General features: G+C 39.5%; 1 protein-coding gene and 1 long non-coding RNA gene across 3 annotated transcripts in view; both read left to right on the top strand.

The window, feature by feature from the left end:
- The window catches only part of abca2 (ATP-binding cassette, sub-family A (ABC1), member 2), a 76878-nt gene extending 68541 nt beyond the window's left edge, over positions 1 to 8337 (top strand). For both annotated transcript variants that reach the window (XM_061037459.1, XM_061037458.1), the window contains exons 39-49: positions 175 to 307; positions 1040 to 1160; positions 1745 to 1923; positions 2698 to 2839; positions 3939 to 4073; positions 5089 to 5192; positions 5324 to 5416; positions 6134 to 6236; positions 6450 to 6587; positions 6724 to 6933; positions 7190 to 8337. In XM_061037459.1, coding sequence (XP_060893442.1) covers positions 175 to 307; positions 1040 to 1160; positions 1745 to 1923; positions 2698 to 2839; positions 3939 to 4073; positions 5089 to 5192; positions 5324 to 5416; positions 6134 to 6236; positions 6450 to 6587; positions 6724 to 6933; positions 7190 to 7225 — 1394 coding nt within the window. In that variant the 3' untranslated portion in view covers positions 7226 to 8337. The remainder of the gene's footprint in view (positions 1 to 174; positions 308 to 1039; positions 1161 to 1744; positions 1924 to 2697; positions 2840 to 3938; positions 4074 to 5088; positions 5193 to 5323; positions 5417 to 6133; positions 6237 to 6449; positions 6588 to 6723; positions 6934 to 7189) is intronic.
- Positions 8338 to 8505: 168 nt separating this feature from the next.
- Positions 8506 to 9678, top strand: LOC132973836 (uncharacterized). The gene is made up of 4 exons (XR_009673076.1): positions 8506 to 8737; positions 9024 to 9074; positions 9307 to 9479; positions 9564 to 9678. It is a non-coding gene; the product is annotated as an uncharacterized LOC132973836 (long non-coding RNA).
- Positions 9679 to 17828: the final 8150 nt, after the last annotated feature.

Raw genomic sequence — 17828 nt, 5'->3', positions numbered from 1 at the left:
CTGTATGAGTTTGATTGTTTTTGAAACTGTGAGTTGCTGCTATAATTGGCCAGCTCTCCCTTTCAAGAGAAATTTGATCTCAGTAGGACTATATAGAGGTTAAGTTAAAACATTACGAAAAATCGATGAGCTGCAGAGTGAACTAAGAAAGCTGTTTTCAATGTGTGTTTTCAGGTCAGTTTGACAAGATGAAGTCTCCGTTCGAGTGGGACATTGTGACTCGAGGACTTGTTGCCATGACAATTGAAGGCTTCGTCGGCTTCCTCATCACCATCCTCTGCCAGTACAACTTCCTAAGGAAACCTCCGTGAGTGTGAGGTGTCAGGTTAAACTGCCACTGATTCAGATTTAAAGACAGACCTTCTATTTAGAACTGATATTTGAGATTCAAATTTGTGGCTCACAGAGAAGCGTGTAGGTATGAATACAAGCTTCACCACTCAAAGTAGCAGGTACAGAAACATTCAGTGTATGCATGCAGTGCATTTTTTTTCTATTAAACATTTTGAGACTGAAGTACAGATGTTGAGAATAAAGTCAGAAGTAAGTTGAAATGATTTTAAAACATTGTGAATACATTATTATATCCAAATAAAGTTTTAAATCAAGAGAATAAAGATTTCAGTCTTTGTGCAGAGTATAACAGAAATATAAAAGTATATTGAACCGTAAATCAGAGGGGGAGATTTCTTTGACATTTTAATTTACTTTTAACATTTTGAATTTATTCTCGTAAGGGAAGGAAGGAAAACCGATTTCTGCTCTGATAAACTTTCCGGAACAATTTCCAAAATTAAGAGCTTTTTAACACTTTAAGTCCTCTGTAGACAGAAGAAAGGACACTGACTACCTTTTTTTTTTTAATTGAGTGCAGGCTAGACAGCTTTTCATTTTTTCACAAGATTTTTGTTTTTCCTTTTTAAGTTGAATACAGTATGTATGTATAAATGCAATTATCCACTATGATCCACACTGTTATTCCGAGCTCTGATTTTATTGTATTTTTTTATTTAATTTTAATGTGTGTGTGTTTGTGCAGGAGGGTGCCGGTCAGCTGCCAGCCTATAGACGATGATGACGTAGACGTGGCCTGTGAGAGACACAGAGTCCTGCGAGGAGACGCTGAAAACGACATGCTGAAGATCGAGAACCTGACAAAGGTTTAAAACGTCCCCTCATCCCCTCATTATCTCGAGAAGATAATGTTTCAAATTAGGGCCAATTTGGACACAAAAACCTATTTTACTTAAACAACAATGAATCATTTGAAGCATTATAGGGTTGCCACAATACCAGCCTTTGATACAATTATAGTAAAAACTATATTGAGTCCTAGACCCCCAATATTGTGTGTATATAAACATATATACAGTATGTGTTAATTCTTGTTTTTTATAATCAAATAGTGCAGGCAAAAAAAGTGCACCCTGTCTAAATTGTACAGAAACATCGGCAAAGCACGTTCCGAGAGTGAAAAATACGGAAATAAATGAGCCAATGTTTTTGTGAATATACGTATACAGTGTGCAGGTCTTTGCCTGATATTTTTTGATGGACTCGATCCTCTCCTTTGCACATGTCTTGTGAAATATGTGCATTTTCATATCAGCAAATGAGCACAGTATTTAACATTTTGACAACCTTGTTAACTACAGCATGTTAAAAAGATCAGTACACATACAAGGTTGGCAGTTAAAGCTTACACTTCTTGGACTCTGACGTGTGTTCTGTGCGTGTCCCTCAGGTGTATAAATCCAGGAAGATGGGTCGGATCCTGGCTGTGGACCGACTCTGTCTGGGGGTCCGGCCCGGCGAGTGTTTTGGTCTTCTGGGAGTGAATGGAGCCGGCAAGACCACCACCTTTAAGATGCTGACGGGTGACGAGTGCACGACCGGAGGAGAGGCCTTCATTAACGGAAACAGGTCAGAATCAGAAAACATGAGAAAACGTTTCCCTCAGTAATCTTTGTTTTACAGCAAGCACAAACGTCACATTAAGACTGACTTATTAGACAGGGAACAGGAAAAAAAAAAAAAGTTAAATATCTTGTATGATCAAATATATGTGAACACAATTATTACATGCAATGGTTGCCGGAAATTATGAAAAGGTTTTTCATGGGTCTCATTAAATGTATTTCCAACATTCAGGGCCTGGTTCTCTAAAGCATTGCTTTTTGTGCCTATTTAAATTAGTCAGCCTCTTTATATACACATAACCCTCATTGCAAGAGGATTAAATCTGCTATCTCTGGCGCTAACAGATAAATGCAGTTAGAGTGAAAAAATTACAATCAGGACAGAGTTGGTGGTTACTGCAACGCAGTTTTTATAAGATAACATTTCCAACTTTTTATTACCCAAAATAAATGATCTATGGTTATGTCCTCTTCACAGCCACTATGGGTTCAAATCCGACCACAGGCCTTTTGCTGCTTTGTGTTTTACCGTGACAATGCCTTTTTGCATAAAGCCAGCTTCATCACCTGACCTTTTCACCTGTAAACAGTGTTTGATATTTGACCTCTGAACCTAATGCTCTTGTGACTGAATTAGAGATAAAACCTGCAAATATCTGCTGGACAGACTAACAGCAGAAGAGTGGATGTCTTCAAAGCATCCCTCAAAGTCATCGGGATTTGTGGAATTCAATAGAATAGGTTAATATCTGTTTGTGTGTGTGTTTGTGTGTGACAGTATCCTGAAGGACCTGCTTCGTGTGCAGCAGAGTATCGGTTACTGTCCACAGTTTGACGCTCTCTTTGACGACCTGACAGCCAGAGAACACCTGGAGCTCTACACTCGCCTCCGTGGGATTCCCTGGAAGGACCAGGAGAGGGTCAGTCCCTCACACGTACATTAAAAACACACTTACACACACCGCTGTGTTTAACGATTACATGGCCGAGCCCATGAACTTCAACATCACATACCAATGCAAAACCCAAAACTGGGAAGCAACCAGGGAAGACATCTGTTTTTAAATGATCATGGAATTAAAATCTGTAATAGGTCGAGCATAACTTAAGTTTGTATAGATTTTTAGTTTCATACATTTGATTTCATACTCTTTTATATGACATTACTTTAAGCACCAAGAACAATATAGCACTGTATTTCTATAACAAATCAATACTATTAAAATACATTTGCCCTCTGCTGATAAAAGTATTGAAAAAATCAAATAATGTCTTGAATGTTTTAAAAACATTCATGTTTTTAGATAGATGATGAGGAAAAACTGCAGCACACTGTCTCGCTTTATGCTGATTCATTCATTAAATCAGACAACATCTTGGTCTAACCGACCTTCATCAGGTATGAAGGCAGCATCATTTCCATGTTTGTATTTATACTGTATACAACCAGAGAGACTGCCTGAATTTTCAATTAACCAATCAGAAGACTGGATTGGAAATATTTTGATGCTTTCATTTTATCTGATGAAGGTCGGTAACACTGAAACGTTGTGTGATTTAATAAATACATCTGTTTAAAGTTAGACGGTGTGCGACAGCTTTTCTCATCGTCTTTAAGTTTCACCCTCCTCCGTCACCCGTCTCATATTCAGGTGTGCAGAGATTTTAACATTTTTTTTTCAATGTTTCTAAAAATAGAATTGTTTGTTGTATGCGTATAACTTAGGTTGCACAGATTAATAAGTATTTGAAAATACTAATACTAAATACCACAAAAAGTGGTACACAATAAACAATAATCAAAAATATAAATGTCGGAACCTGCAAACATTTGGTGTTGTCGAGTTATAAGCATTAAAGTAAAAGACTGACCATAACTTCCTTACAATGAAGAAATGTTCTCTCTACACGGGTTTGAAACATCTTCACCTCAGTGTCCTCTACACCTTAATAAACTTAGAACATATACAGTACATCTCCATCAAACCGTCACACTGACTGACCTCCACCCTCCTCCAGGTGGTGCAGTGGGCGTTAGAAAAGCTGGAGCTGTCAAAGTACGCAGACAAACCTGCCGGCACGTACAGCGGAGGAAACAAACGTAAGCTGTCCACAGCCATCGCTCTGATCGGATACCCCTCACTCATCTTCCTGGTAAGAAGATCGTACAGGTATGCATGTTGGATGAATGTGCTGCATCAGTCTGTATTAGGAACAACATGTATGTTAAATTATTTATTTAAAATATTATATTACTGAAGCCGTTGGAACAGAGTGTAAGAATATCACATCATTAAAAATACCATCCACCCAGCTCCATACATCCTTATACACTGATGATGTCCTTCTTTTGCTCTCTGATATAAAGCTCTCTCTTCCACATATCCTCATATTATCATTACAGTTCTGCTACATCTGCAGTAACAATAATATCATATTTCTAAATTAAAACAAATTAAATATTGTCACCATAAAAAAACTATGTAGAATGAGAAATACTTCAAATGTTTGGTCCTCCAGCTGTTCTCTTCTTATATATCAATCGTTATTTTCAATGTATGGCTTCTTCTTTACGTATTCAATCAGGAGAGACTTAAGTCAGAGTTTACATTTATTGATTTAACAGTTTAGGAGAAGATTATGCAATGTCTTTGGCGATGAGACTCCGTCATGATGACTTCATGCATTCAGCAGGCTAGTGTAGACCCTGGTGGTGGTGATAGAAGAATGCAGGATGTGATGAGGAGTGGGTTTCTGAGGCTGTATCTGAACTCTGCTGAGCTGGACTGGAGGTGACTGGGGTGGAGGAGGGTCACAGGGATCGCACTGAAATGACAAACTGACTGTGGAAGAGAGAAAATACAGGGAGAGATTTGACCGCAGCAGGATGATTGGTTGAGAGAGGTTGTGGCAGAATCTGTTTGGTTGATTACTTAAAGAGTAAACGCCCATAACCAGCTGATCACCAGAGCTGAGAGACTGAGGGAGTGGTAGAGAGGGAGTGGCCAAGTTGAATAAAGAAAATTGAATGAATTATGGGAGAGAATATAACCAGACTTCCTGCTTGATCTTACGCTGAGCTCCTGTTAATCAGAAACTGCTTATACCTGTTGGGGTATATGTAACTTTTATTTTGACTTTGAATTGTTCTTTTTGTTATGTTCTCCAGGATGAGCCCACCACCGGGATGGACCCAAAGGCTCGCAGATTCCTTTGGAATTTAATCCTCGACATCATCAAGACGGGACGCTCTGTAGTGCTGACATCACACAGGTGAGACACCTCAGTCCACACACACACACACACACACACACACACACACACACACACACACACACACACACACACAGAGGATACTTTGACTGTACTTTACTTGATATATTATCTCATGTTTCCCTCTGCAGCATGGAGGAGTGTGAGGCTTTGTGCACCAGACTGGGCATCATGGTGAACGGCAGGTTTAAATGTCTGGGCAGCATCCAACACCTGAAGAACAGGTGAGCAGGAGAAAGATGTGTTTACAGAGGTTGTGTAGTGTGTGTATTTTATACCGAGTTTGATATTAATGCTGACAGTCATTTCCTGGTCATCTGTCTCAAAACTTAAATCCTATCGATTCTAAGTAAACAAGTTATGACACGTCCAAGAAATACACATTTTACAGCTGAAATAGGACGAGAATTATATGTTTCTGCAATTTGTGAAATAAAACATTACTCAGAATACAAAGTCAGATCAAAGATAGGTCTTAAGTTACTTTACAAATCAGCAGGGTGTACATTTGATGCATACAAACTAAAATCTCTGTCCCTTTTGTTGGAGACATAAAAAATAAAAATAAAGAAACTGAGGATCAAATTGATCCAGCTGTTACATAAAAATTAAGAAGATCTGTGATGTATGGAGGAACATGTAGAGGTCATGTAGAGCTTTATAAAAAGACTTAAAAGAACTTTAAAATGACCTCTGCTGCAGCATGTTACACAAACTGAAGCTCTCTTTGAGATGTTTGTGTAATCCGGTAAAAATTGAGTTATTATAAATCTATATGGCTAGTGATTTAAGCATGAGTTAAAAAAAAGTAGCATCTTCATGGGATAAAAATGGTCTGACTTATAGGATATTTCAAAGATTCAAAAAGATGTTAGAGTTACAAAGAGGATTCAGTTCAAAATTCGATCATTCTAAAATCACTTGTGTTTTCTGTGTCGCAGGTTTGGAGACGGCTACATGATCACAGTGAGGACGAAGAGCAGCTCTAATGTGAAGGAGGTGGTTCGATTCTTCAATAGAAACTTCCCTGAGGCCGTGCTGAAGGTAGGTTTCTTAATACCCATCAATCCTAGAAACCCACGAGCACCTAGCATCTTATGAGCACTAAACAAGTTATTTAATAAACACACTGAGGGTCTTTTTCAGGACATTTCTTCATAAATCTCTTCTTTATATATATATATAAATATAGGAGATACCTTCCCCCTCCTCTATGAGCTGTTTCGGACTTGAACCCTTCTGTTCTTGTGTTTGCAGGAGCGTCACCACACCAAGGTCCAGTACCAGCTGAAGTCTGAGCGGATCTCTCTGGCTCAGGTGTTCAGTAAGATGGAACAGGTGGTGGAGGTTCTGGGCATCGAGGATTACTCAGTCAGTCAGACCACGCTGGACAATGTGAGCCAACATGAAACATTCATTAACAACCATGACCCAGACGGACTGAAAACCTAAATATTTAACAGTGAAGCTCCAATAAGTTAAAAGGAAAATGAATGCTTATAATGAATGTTGTTGTTTTTTTCCCACCCAGGTGTTTGTCAACTTTGCCAAGAAGCAGAGCGATAACCTGGAGCAGCAGGAGGTGTCGCCCCCCGGTGGTAGACAGTCACCCCTGCAGCATATCCTCAACCTGCTGAAGTCTCGTCCGGCAAACACGGAACTGAACGCGCTGATCAGCGAGGCGCCTGAGGAGCTGGAGAGCGACGATGACGAAGGACTCATCAGCTTTGAAGAGGAAAGAGTAAGTGGATCGCACCTTGATTTTGATCTCTTATCCAGAACAAAACCTGTTCTGGTAAGAAGTGAACCATGTCCGTAGTCCTCAGAACAAAGAGTTAACCCTGAAGTTACTCTCAAACAGAAAGTCCTGCTTGGTAGTACAGGCTCCTGCTCTTTGAAGAAAACATCTTGAGATAACATCTTGCTTTGATTTGATGCTATGAAAATAAAATCTCTTGACTGACTGACTGATTGATTGATGTGTGTTTGTTCGGCAGGTGCAGCTCTCCTTTAACACAGACACTCTTTGCTAAAGCCAGCTGCTGAAACAGGGAGCGACAGAAGCGGTTGGTCTGAGCTCTGGGGCGGAGCACAGAGCTGCAGATTGAACCCTGAAGAGGCACCTTAACAAGAGGACCAGCAAATCAGTTTTTACGCCTCAAATTCTTCACCCAGGAGGGACGGAGGCGTTGAAATTGGATCAGACGGACGTGAAGAACCTGCAGAGTCTGAGACAGCGTGCTTGAAGACTTTGTCCTTGAATGTTTCCATATTTATGTTTTTTTTTAGAGAATGTATCTCCGGATGGTGGATGGAGACTGTAGGCGAGACTCCACAGGTTACTCTTGATTTGTACGCCTGCCAAAGAGCCTGTGACCTGAGAGTTCCTGCACCCAACTCGACCTGCCTTGAGAGCATGCTGTGATGAAGTAGTTATGTAATACAGTCTATTTTTCTGTGGCAAGAAGAGCGATTTATTTTGGATATTGAAGCAGCTGCAGACTGAGGTGTGAGATTTATTTTGCACTAACAGAGGACTGAGTGAAACGCGCCATGGGAAAGTGCTCAGCTGTTGGCCTTTTCTTTTTTAACTTGATGTCAGAGACAGAGAAAATGTAACGGCATGGTTCTTGTCCTGATGGTGCCTCCCCTCTATAACACTGTACAGTTAATCTTTCTACTGAATGCTCCCATTCGTGCGTTTAACATTCATTAAGTTGTGGACTCTGCCAAGAAGATCCTCTCTGAACCGGACACAGTGTAAAATAATAAGAATACCTGATCTCTGCTCCTATTCCCTGACAATAACTGCACTACCATCACTGTGATACTAAAGAGGACTCTCAGATCAGGAGAATCTCTTATTTAACATGAGTACATGTTTTATTATTTCCAGATACTTTTCTGTGGGATTTTAAGAAATCCAAACGTGCACATATATCCACGCTTACAAAACCATGGTTGTTTCTCTGACCGTAAGTTTGCTTTGAACTGGTCGCTCTCATAACTTTTGTGATGATTAAGTTGTAACTTGTTCACTTTCTTCTTTCACAGCTTATTAGAGTCATATTTTTGGTGTTAATCATTGCACTGGTGAGCTGTTTTCCTACTTGAAGGGGTTGTCATTAAACAAGAACAAAATTGACTTCTAACTTCTTCGTCTTTTTTCTTTTGGAGGAGGGTCGGTTGATTAAAGGTCACATACTATCTTCCTTTTCAACCAGTTGAAATAAATCTCAGTGCTCCCCAAAAATGTCTGTGAAGTTTCTTGTTCTAAATCCACTCTGATCCTGTATTTGATCATGCCTATAAACCAGTGGGCGCGCACTGTAGCTGTTCACACTCAACGTTCTTGAAGCCAAAATATGCCGCTTAGGGGCGCTTCCATCTTGCGATTTTGGCGTCATTTGGAGCCAGAGTCTGCGCAGTAGGGTCCGGTGGGAGGAGCCCTGGTAACAAGCCCCGCCCATTTAGCGTACTGCCCTGATGACTTACGCAGCCCAGCTACGCCGAAAGCGCTCTACCGGTCTACGATGAAGAAATGTGTAAGTACAACAAACCACCGTATTCAAAGTCTAATATTTAAACACACTGTGTTTTAAAAAATCCCGCTATTTTGATCATTATTGAAAATACGTGGGCTGCTGGGTCCTCTGTTTTTGCCGAAATTTTTCTATATTTAAGCTAGGTTAGCACCACAGACCGTAGACTACAGGTGGTAAGATATGTTGTATTTTGTTAGAAACTGATAGTTTGCAATGTGATTCATGTCTGCTTTTCTAATATATTTAAGTAAACAGTAAATCAATTGTTTTTTGTATCTTCATTTAGGCAAAGAAGAGATAAAAGCAGATGGTCTGACATCTTCCACAGAGGTGAAGTGTAAGTTAAAATCATCTGTTAAAAGTTATATATCCTGTGATTTTTATTGAAGTTTCATAAGAGGATTGTAAAAACAAGCTATTGTTAACAATACAGTCTTCTAAAATAAAAATCACACTGAGTCATACACCAGCTAAATGTTAAATAGAAAGGTGATGTTTTCTTTTCCATTTTACAATCAACAGAACCTAAAAATGACTAATTTCAACCTTTGTCTGCACACCTGTTACAGAGGTCAGGCTGGGGTCGCTTAGTTTGAAGGAACCTCCTCCTTCTTTCACCTGTGCCAGATGCCCTGCTCATCCACTGTGGTAGAAATGACCTTACACCAGCAGCTCTCCCAGATGAAGAGTCCTCTCTGCCATCACCCAGAGGAGCTGATCGACGTCTGCACAACTGAAGAAGGTGGACCGAGTCTGGTGCTTTGTGACAGTGAACAATGAGAAGGTGGACAGAGTCTGGTGCTTTGTGACAGTGAACAATGAGAAGGTGGACAGAGTCTGGTGCTTTGTGACAGTGAACAGTGAGAAGGCTACCATAGTCATCCTCAGAGAAAACACAGAGATCCTGGTCAATATTCAATGGTGCTATTTTCTTTCCATGATGTTGCCATGTGTTTGAAAGGCCAGATGCTGGAGGGTTGTGTTGGATTTGCTTTTCCATCATATTTTATGTTTGGATTTCTTTGTTAAATTATTTTTTATACTTTCTCCTATGTCCCAGCAGTTCAACCTGATGGTCTCCCTTACTTATTTTCCACATGGTTAATGAAGCCAGGGGTTGTTTATTGAAGTTTTTTGTTTTTCATAAAATGTTTAAATAAACTTTTTTTAAATCTGAATTGACTGTCTCTGATTAACTGGAGCACTACAAAGTGTTGGTCACAGTAAAATAATTTAGCAGTTAAGTTTATAGCTCACATTTGAAAAGGCCTTGAACTGACATTAATTTCTTCTTGACCAACAACAGCTAAGACAACAGCAAAGCTAACAGACAAGCTCAGCTTGTCACAGCCGGGCTCGTCTGAGATAAATGGCCTTCAAACTTATTTAATACTAAACATTTAAAGCCAATAAGCATAACAAGATATGCATGAGATTCCATTTCCATTTATTCAATCACAGACTTGTCAAACAGTCTGGCATGTTGTGCTACTGTTTTCAAGAGTTAATGACTAAAGAGAAGAACTCCATGGAGAGAGGACAGGAAACGCTCAGGGGACGAGTCCTCCATGTTGTCAGGGGTTGTTGATGGATCTGAATCTGAGGGCATCTTCTGTAATAAAGAAAAACAATCATGGAGTTAAATGTAAAGTATAATGAATTTTACTGTGATGTTTATGCCTCAGACCTGAAATCAGATCTGTCCTCAGGTTCTGCTAAACTTCAGGTTCTAAAGTTTGTTTTAAAGACAGGAGAAATATTTAAGAGGAAAAACAAATATATAATAAGACATGATGAATCCAATAATATGATCAGCTTTATGAATTTATGTTTTAAGACAAAAGTGTTCCTGCCACTTTCTATTGAAGATTATTTTAAACTGTCATCACATGGGCCAGCCTGATAAATTAAATTTATGTTAAATATTCTCATATAATCAGACAGCCAATTTGTGTGCAGAACCTCACCGGAGCTGGAATCAGAGTCTGGACTGCTGTTTCCTTTGAGCATTGATTTCCTTGAAGACAGAAAGAAAAACAATTTAAACATGAACTTCTTGCAGAACCACAGAGGCTGTTAAAATCTTCTGCTAGTCTTCCTTACATTTTAAGAAGGATTATAAATTGTTGCTAAAATTACTTTGATGCTGATAGCGGTTACAATAACACAGTCCAATCATATGAGAGATAATTTTACCTTTGAATCCTATGTGAAGGGTGCAGTGTGGTGGCAAACTGCTTATAAAATATAAAATAGTATTTTATTGGTGAAGTGCCCCAATCCAAGCGTCCTACAGAGTAGCAGCAGCGGGCTTTAGAGGGAGGAGACCAGCACATTATGGAGAGGAGCGCACCGGAGGGAACGAGCTGGGGGAGAGACGAGAGACCCGAGAAAAAGGAAATCCCCAGTTTAAAATATAATGTTGGTGAAAAGAGGGAAATAGGAAGACATAAATGTCAATGTTGAAATTCTTTTGAATGCAGAGGCTGTGGATGTTCAGTTTTCTTTGGATATAAAAAGGCAACAATAGCCTGTAGTTTAATCATGGTGTTTCTCTTCGTTAACGATTATTGAAGCGAAATCAAAAATAAATGCATGACATTTAAAACATATTAACATGTGTGTGGAAAAACGTGATCTTTATGTCTTCGTTTATTGTACCTATGTCTCCTCCTAACTACAATAACAGCAGCACTTTGTGTGTAACACTGATTTCCTGTATTAACACCTTCCTTTCAAAGGTGTTAAATACAGACACAGTCACAATCACTGCAATGTTTAGTCCATTTTTAGTACAAATTCTCAATGAGCGTCATTAAATTTACAATATGATCAACTTGTGACTGTTGAATTGGTGTGTGTGGAAGACAATGCAGAATATTTATCACGTTTAAGCAGCATGACGCTCAGTTAATATTACATTACACCACCGCAGGTTGTTGATGTTTGCGTTCACGTTTCAGTTAGTCTCTTAAATCAGTAACAATTATATTAAATCAGATCTTACCTTTAGTTTTATCTGGATACATAGAGAAATATTCTACCCTCTTATATAGTACTATGAATTTCAACCTGCACGGTGAAAGTAAAACCTGTTACTCTCGGTATAGCCCACTTATCACTCAGACTGTAAACATGTACACATTAGTAATGATGTAGGCCAGATTACAATTATTTGGCTTTGTTTTTGCCCTAGATACTTTTTTGAGACTTTACCAGACGTATTTATTTTTGCTGTAAAATAACTGTACAGTCAATGAACCGCATCTATGAACGGTTTGTTTTATTTTGAAATTGACTGGATGCTCTGTGCGTTTCCTTGTCTGACTTCCTGTCCGGGCTGTCATATTCTGTCCAGCTTGACGGGTGCCTGCAGCGCACTCCGGTGAAAATAGACTCGTTGCGTATTTGAAACGGAGCAGAGCGCAGTGCCGTTGGCGGCACGCTCCGGAGACGGACCGCAGCGCGCCCTGTGTGAACACAATGATTGACTAGAGTGGAAGCTAAGTACAACGTAGTGCGCGGCGCTGACGGACCGTACTGTACTTAGCTGTTACTCCAGTCTTATTTAATTAAATTACATTTTAATAAACACAGTAAAGAAACTCACGTTCAGTTTCAGTGGGAACAGTGTTGTTGATCTCCCTTTTTTGCCAGTGCATTAAAGTCTGGAGTTAGTTTTGTAGTGGCAATTCTCAGGATAGATCCGAGGTGTTGGTCAGTTAACTTGGATCTGTGAGGGGCTTTGTTGATGTTCATGATGCTGAATGTCTGCTCACATACGTAGGTCGAGCCAAACAAAGTCAGCATCTTCTGTGCCGTCCTCCAGAGGTTTGGAAACGTGGCTTCGTTAAGTGAAGCATAAAAGTCATTCAGTTTAAGAGAGTTGAACTTCTCCTTTAAGACGGAGTCAGACTGAAGATCGATCAGTTCCAATTGCAGCTCCTGTGGTGCTGTTTCAGGGTCTTCTGACAGGGGACAGGACACCAGCTGAAGTGACTTTTCAATGTTTTCAAAATCAGAAAACCGACGGCAGAATTCTCCGTGCAGGTCGTCAAGGGATTTGCTATATTTCTTTGCGTTTCGCGTCGCCTCTTTCTGCATGGCAAGTGTGGGGAAATGAGCGAAAGATTTGTTTGCAATTTGTCTGGAGAATAAAGTTAGCTTGGATTTGAAGGCTCTAACATTTTTGTACATGTCGTGCACAAACGGATCTTTCCCCTGTAGTTTCACATTCAGCTCATTCATGTGTGAAAATATGTCCACAGCAAATGCAATTTCATTGCGAAATTGCATTTGTCATTCATTGTCATTTACATTTTTGACAGTTGAGAAGGGAACGTCTCTCTGCGAGTGGGCGTGGCTTCGGCACATTCTGCCACAGCCTCCCAGAGGAGAGAGAACAGCTACATTTTTCATGATTTTGAAGCTTAATTTTATAAACTTAAAAGTTTTTTTCATTGCTGAAATTTGGCCTGGTGGTTAATAATACATTCTTCTTTTGTATAAAAAACTAAAAAACATATATTTTTTTTGGTTTACAGGGACTTTAAACTATGAGACTATGTGAGGCCGTACAGTTCCGCACAGCAGAACATATAGCCTAGCTAAATACTATAATAAGGGATACCACAGAGCAAAAATGTTACTGGTCACCATGTTTACCTGCTCATGATCACTGCTGAGTGTGACAATGCTGATTCAAATAGTTATCATCCCTGGTAGTGTCCAAGACAGCCTGTACTTAAAAAAATGATTTTCTATTTTCTATTTTACTCTGATGAGAATATTAGAGATGAGGTGAGGGATCCTCAGACCTTATGGTGAATGAAAGTATGGATGTAATACATATGGTGTAAATGGACTCTGTGCATTATGTTATCACTGAGAGCTTGAGCCGGCCGCACATAAAACTCAAGCTATGAGAAAATTGGTGTATGCCATTAAAATGCAACCTGGGCTGTTGCCTCTTCAAAAAGTCCCCAGAAGTGTGTGGTCTGAAAACACCTCATAATATTGTTTATTTACAAAGTTAGAGAAAGCTCTTCAGTGGGGATCTCCCTGTATGAAGTGAACATGTTTATGTTGTTGTTTTTTAAACGATCTGTATATGGAGTGTTTTTGATGATGCAATCTGCAAAGTGACATCAGACATCAAAGCAGTTTCATTCTGTTCATTATGACATCATCAGTTCTGAAGCTTATAGGTAACCTGACCAGCTCATTTCACCTTGCACATTTCATCAGGTTACAGATACCACTGTGAGTGAAACTCTTCTCAAACATGCTGTCCAGACTTGTTCTTTCAGTCCCTGGCCCCTATAATTGGACCTGGGCCAAGCAGAAGATCCAAAACATTTACAATGTTTTCAGCGGGACAGAAAAGACGGCTCTTCTCAAAGAGATCGAGGAGCTCAGGGCTCAACTACAAATGGCCCAAAACTATAGTTTGAGTCAGGAGCAAAAGGTTGCTGAGCGCTCTGCTTGCTTTGAGTACGAGAAGAAGGAAAACCAAACCCTCTGGGATCAGGTGGAATATTTGACCTATTATATCCACAAAGCCAATGCTAATTTAAAGCAACAGACTGATCTGTTTCATTACGAGAGGACCAATTATTTGGAGGAGCAGACACGTAGAATAAGAGTTGAAAAACAACTGGAAGAACTTAAAGAGCAGTTAGCTTATCAGATGAGCCAGGAGCAGTTGAGTTTGAACAAGGAAAAAGAAACCAGGAATGAGCTCTACAAACTCCAAGTTTCAAACCAGAAGATGCACCTGAGGAATGAAATGATGTTCAAGGCTGAAATACTAAATTGCCAAATTTTGCAGCAGCAACTTGAGAAAGAAAAGAAGTGTCATCCTGAAAAGGTGTTGGAGTTGCAGCAGCATATCCGGAGGCTTGAGAATGAACAGGAAGCCCTCCAACAAAGAAAAGAGCAGGAGATCAAACTCCTGCTTGAGGAGGCTTCTGAAAGCGAGAAGTCCTTGCTAAGGGTGATCGAGGAACTGAGAGAGACACTACACCAACAAGAAGAAGTGGACAATCTTCCCCCCAATGCAGCGACTCCACAATTTAGGGGTGAGCTGGAGGATGAAATCGGCCAGCAGGAGGAGGACAACTCCCTTCCTAATACACAAGCACCTGAACATTTGGAAAAGGCTCCAGAGCAGAAGTTGGGCATCTATAGCTGGGTCTACAGCAAGATCTCTGACTCTATAATGTTTTTTGTCAACAAAGTCAGATAAATTCATGTGAGGCAGATCTTCATATCTCTGCTTTTCAGATGTAATCATGCATCATTTTGAAGAGATGGAAAATGATCTAGCCTATGCCGTCGCCCCACAGAGAGTTCAAAAGTGGCTAAGGCTTCTCAAAAATCTAAATCACAATTAAGGAACTTCACAAGCAATCTTAACAATTTGAAAAACAAGCAAATAATGAAAACACGAGTGAAAAAAATCTTAATATATAAAAATAACACGCAAATCAAACTAAATTAACTTTGTTTTTGTGGTGATGTAGCACACTCCCGTGGCTAAAATAAAGAAACAAATGCTTTGAAACATTCACCACACATGACAAAAACTTTGGACAAAATTAGTACAACAAGGTTACAAGATTTCCTCTCTCCCTCTGCTCCTTCTCATCTGCCCCAGTATCCAGCTGTAAGTTGATATCGTCCCAACAAATGCAAATGTGAGTTGTCTGTCTGACTGAAATTAATAAAAAAAATAAAAAAATAAAAAATCAGCGGACAAGGGCCCTTGTATGAAGTTTGAATGCTCGCCTGACCTATATATACTTGATGCACTTTGGATTTGTGGCATATCAAGTTCAAGTCAATTGTAAAAAAAAAAAAAAGGTTTGAAGAAAGACAGCAGCGAGTCAGACTAATCATTTACAACTAGAAAAAAAATGAAGGATTCAGTGAATTGACTAAATAACATTTCAGAATGAGGAAAAGTTAAAACACATAAAATGAGTTGATAAGAGAAAGGGTGTCATGACTCTCCAAATCAATGTTTTGATTTGACCTGGGATTTAAAAGTAGCTAATCAGTTTGATCTGTGATTGAAACACTTAGCAGGTATTAACATGAATACATTTACCACTTATATTCTTGACAAGACAATGTTCAAAGTGGGTTTTTTAGCAGCATTTTTTGGACATGTTTAAATTATTGCCAAGCCATTAAAACAACTACGGTTTAATAAGTGCAAAAACATGTATGCATGTATTTTTACATAGTCATTAAATCACTATCGAGTCTCATAGTGCGGACACAATGTTTTCAGACCAGTGACTTCAATGAAAGAAGGGTTTTTATCATCAGTTCAAACTCTCACAGTGGCCATGTTGTTTTCAAACTATTTCTCTTGTGTCCACTGAAGTGTTGAAGAATCACTTATATTTTAAAATTAAATGTATTATTCAGTGAAGTGCAGACAAATGTTACCATCTCCACCTGCTCTGTGCTTTATACATGATAAACTTCCTGAAATCTGGTCTTCTCCTAACGCTCATAAACAGTAGCATGAGGCTGCAGTGAAACATCCACTGTGGCTTCAGAGTGCAAGGTGCTGCTGTATGGAGATAGAATTGTCTCAAAAAGATTTATACATATCGAAATTATATGTATAAATATGCATACATTTATAAATATACAAATACAAATATACAAATCTAAAAACGTGACAAACAAATAAATAAACTAATTTGTATGAATAAACATAGAGTCCGTTTTCTGCCAGGAACTTCCAAGATGCCAATTCCTTCAGGAAGAAATCTCGGAATCAGTTGAGGACAGGGCCGTATGTGTAGTATGTAAATATCGGACCTAAGTGGGAGTGGCCTGTTGTGCTGTGCATTCTGGGAGTTGGTGTCTTTCATCCACATGAGCCAAAAATACACTTTCTGCCTTCTCTCGGTTACCTGCAAGAAGGCACAAACTTCAAAATGTATTTCACATTTCTACTACATATATGACCCAATATCAATACAGATTCATGTTTCAACGGGTGAAGTATCCCTTTAAGTCTGGGCATTTCTGACACGATCGTTAGGCCTATATATCCTCATAATTAGTCACAGAGCAGACGGAGTTTCCCACAAAAAAATGTGGCCAACAATTAAAAGTTTTTGTTCGTTGACCAAACTTTTGATTAATAATATCATAGAGTGAGGGAGAACCACAGTCTATAGGGAGAACGCGGACTGAAATGTCCTCTCTGTCAATATCTGAAGAAATCAGTGTGGGTCCCTTAAACATGTCAACATTGCAGATATTCTTGTCCGTAATGGTGAACTGTGGATGTTTTGGCACATAGGACAGCGTGAATGCAGCAGTGACGTGGCGTCATTCTCTGATATTTTTTCAGTTTGTGATCCTCCTGCTGCAGTAAACTACCGTTATGTCCATTTTATCCTTCACCTCATTCACACGGTCCTCCATTTCTGGGTCAGAAAGTTTCGTTTCTTCGCCCAAACTTCCATTTTTCACTGCAGTCCAGCGCTGGAAACCTTTGCTCTGCCCCCTCGTTTGTATGCATTTTCATTCACGAGCTGCTTTGCTTTGACAGTTTATGGTTGATTGTGGGCGTGTAGAGGGTGGGACATGGGGCTAATCTACGTGCGCACATTTCCAGGTGGATCGTGATTTATAAAGGGAACATTGCGTGCACGTGTGCGTGCGAACGGTTTTATAAATCTGAAGTATTGCCATGGTAACAGCGAGCTCTACCAATCAGAGCCATCGCTGTGACACTCTACGATCGTGGGTATTATAGTTATTTTCCCTGATATTGAGAATAAACATTATTTTTCTAGGTTGATATCATACAAACTTGTGTCTCCTAAAGGAGCATATCATCGTTTCACACTCAGATACCTCGTGGTCAGTCTACCTTAGATAGTTATGACATTATGGATAATAAATAAATCAACTATAGAGAAAACAAATGGGATATTTACTTCATGAACCACACTTGAGTCCTATTGTTTACGGTGAGAAAGCAGACTCAGAGGGCAGAACAAACACCTAGCTGTGGGAGTGTCACCCACCTGGGGGAGGGGTTATTGCCCTTAGTGAT

This window comes from Labrus mixtus, chromosome 5, assembly GCF_963584025.1.
Source record: "Labrus mixtus chromosome 5, fLabMix1.1, whole genome shotgun sequence".
NCBI lineage: Eukaryota > Metazoa > Chordata > Actinopteri > Labriformes > Labridae > Labrus > Labrus mixtus.
The sequence above is the reverse complement of the archived record's forward strand: the minus strand, read 5'-3'. Positions and strand labels throughout refer to the sequence as shown.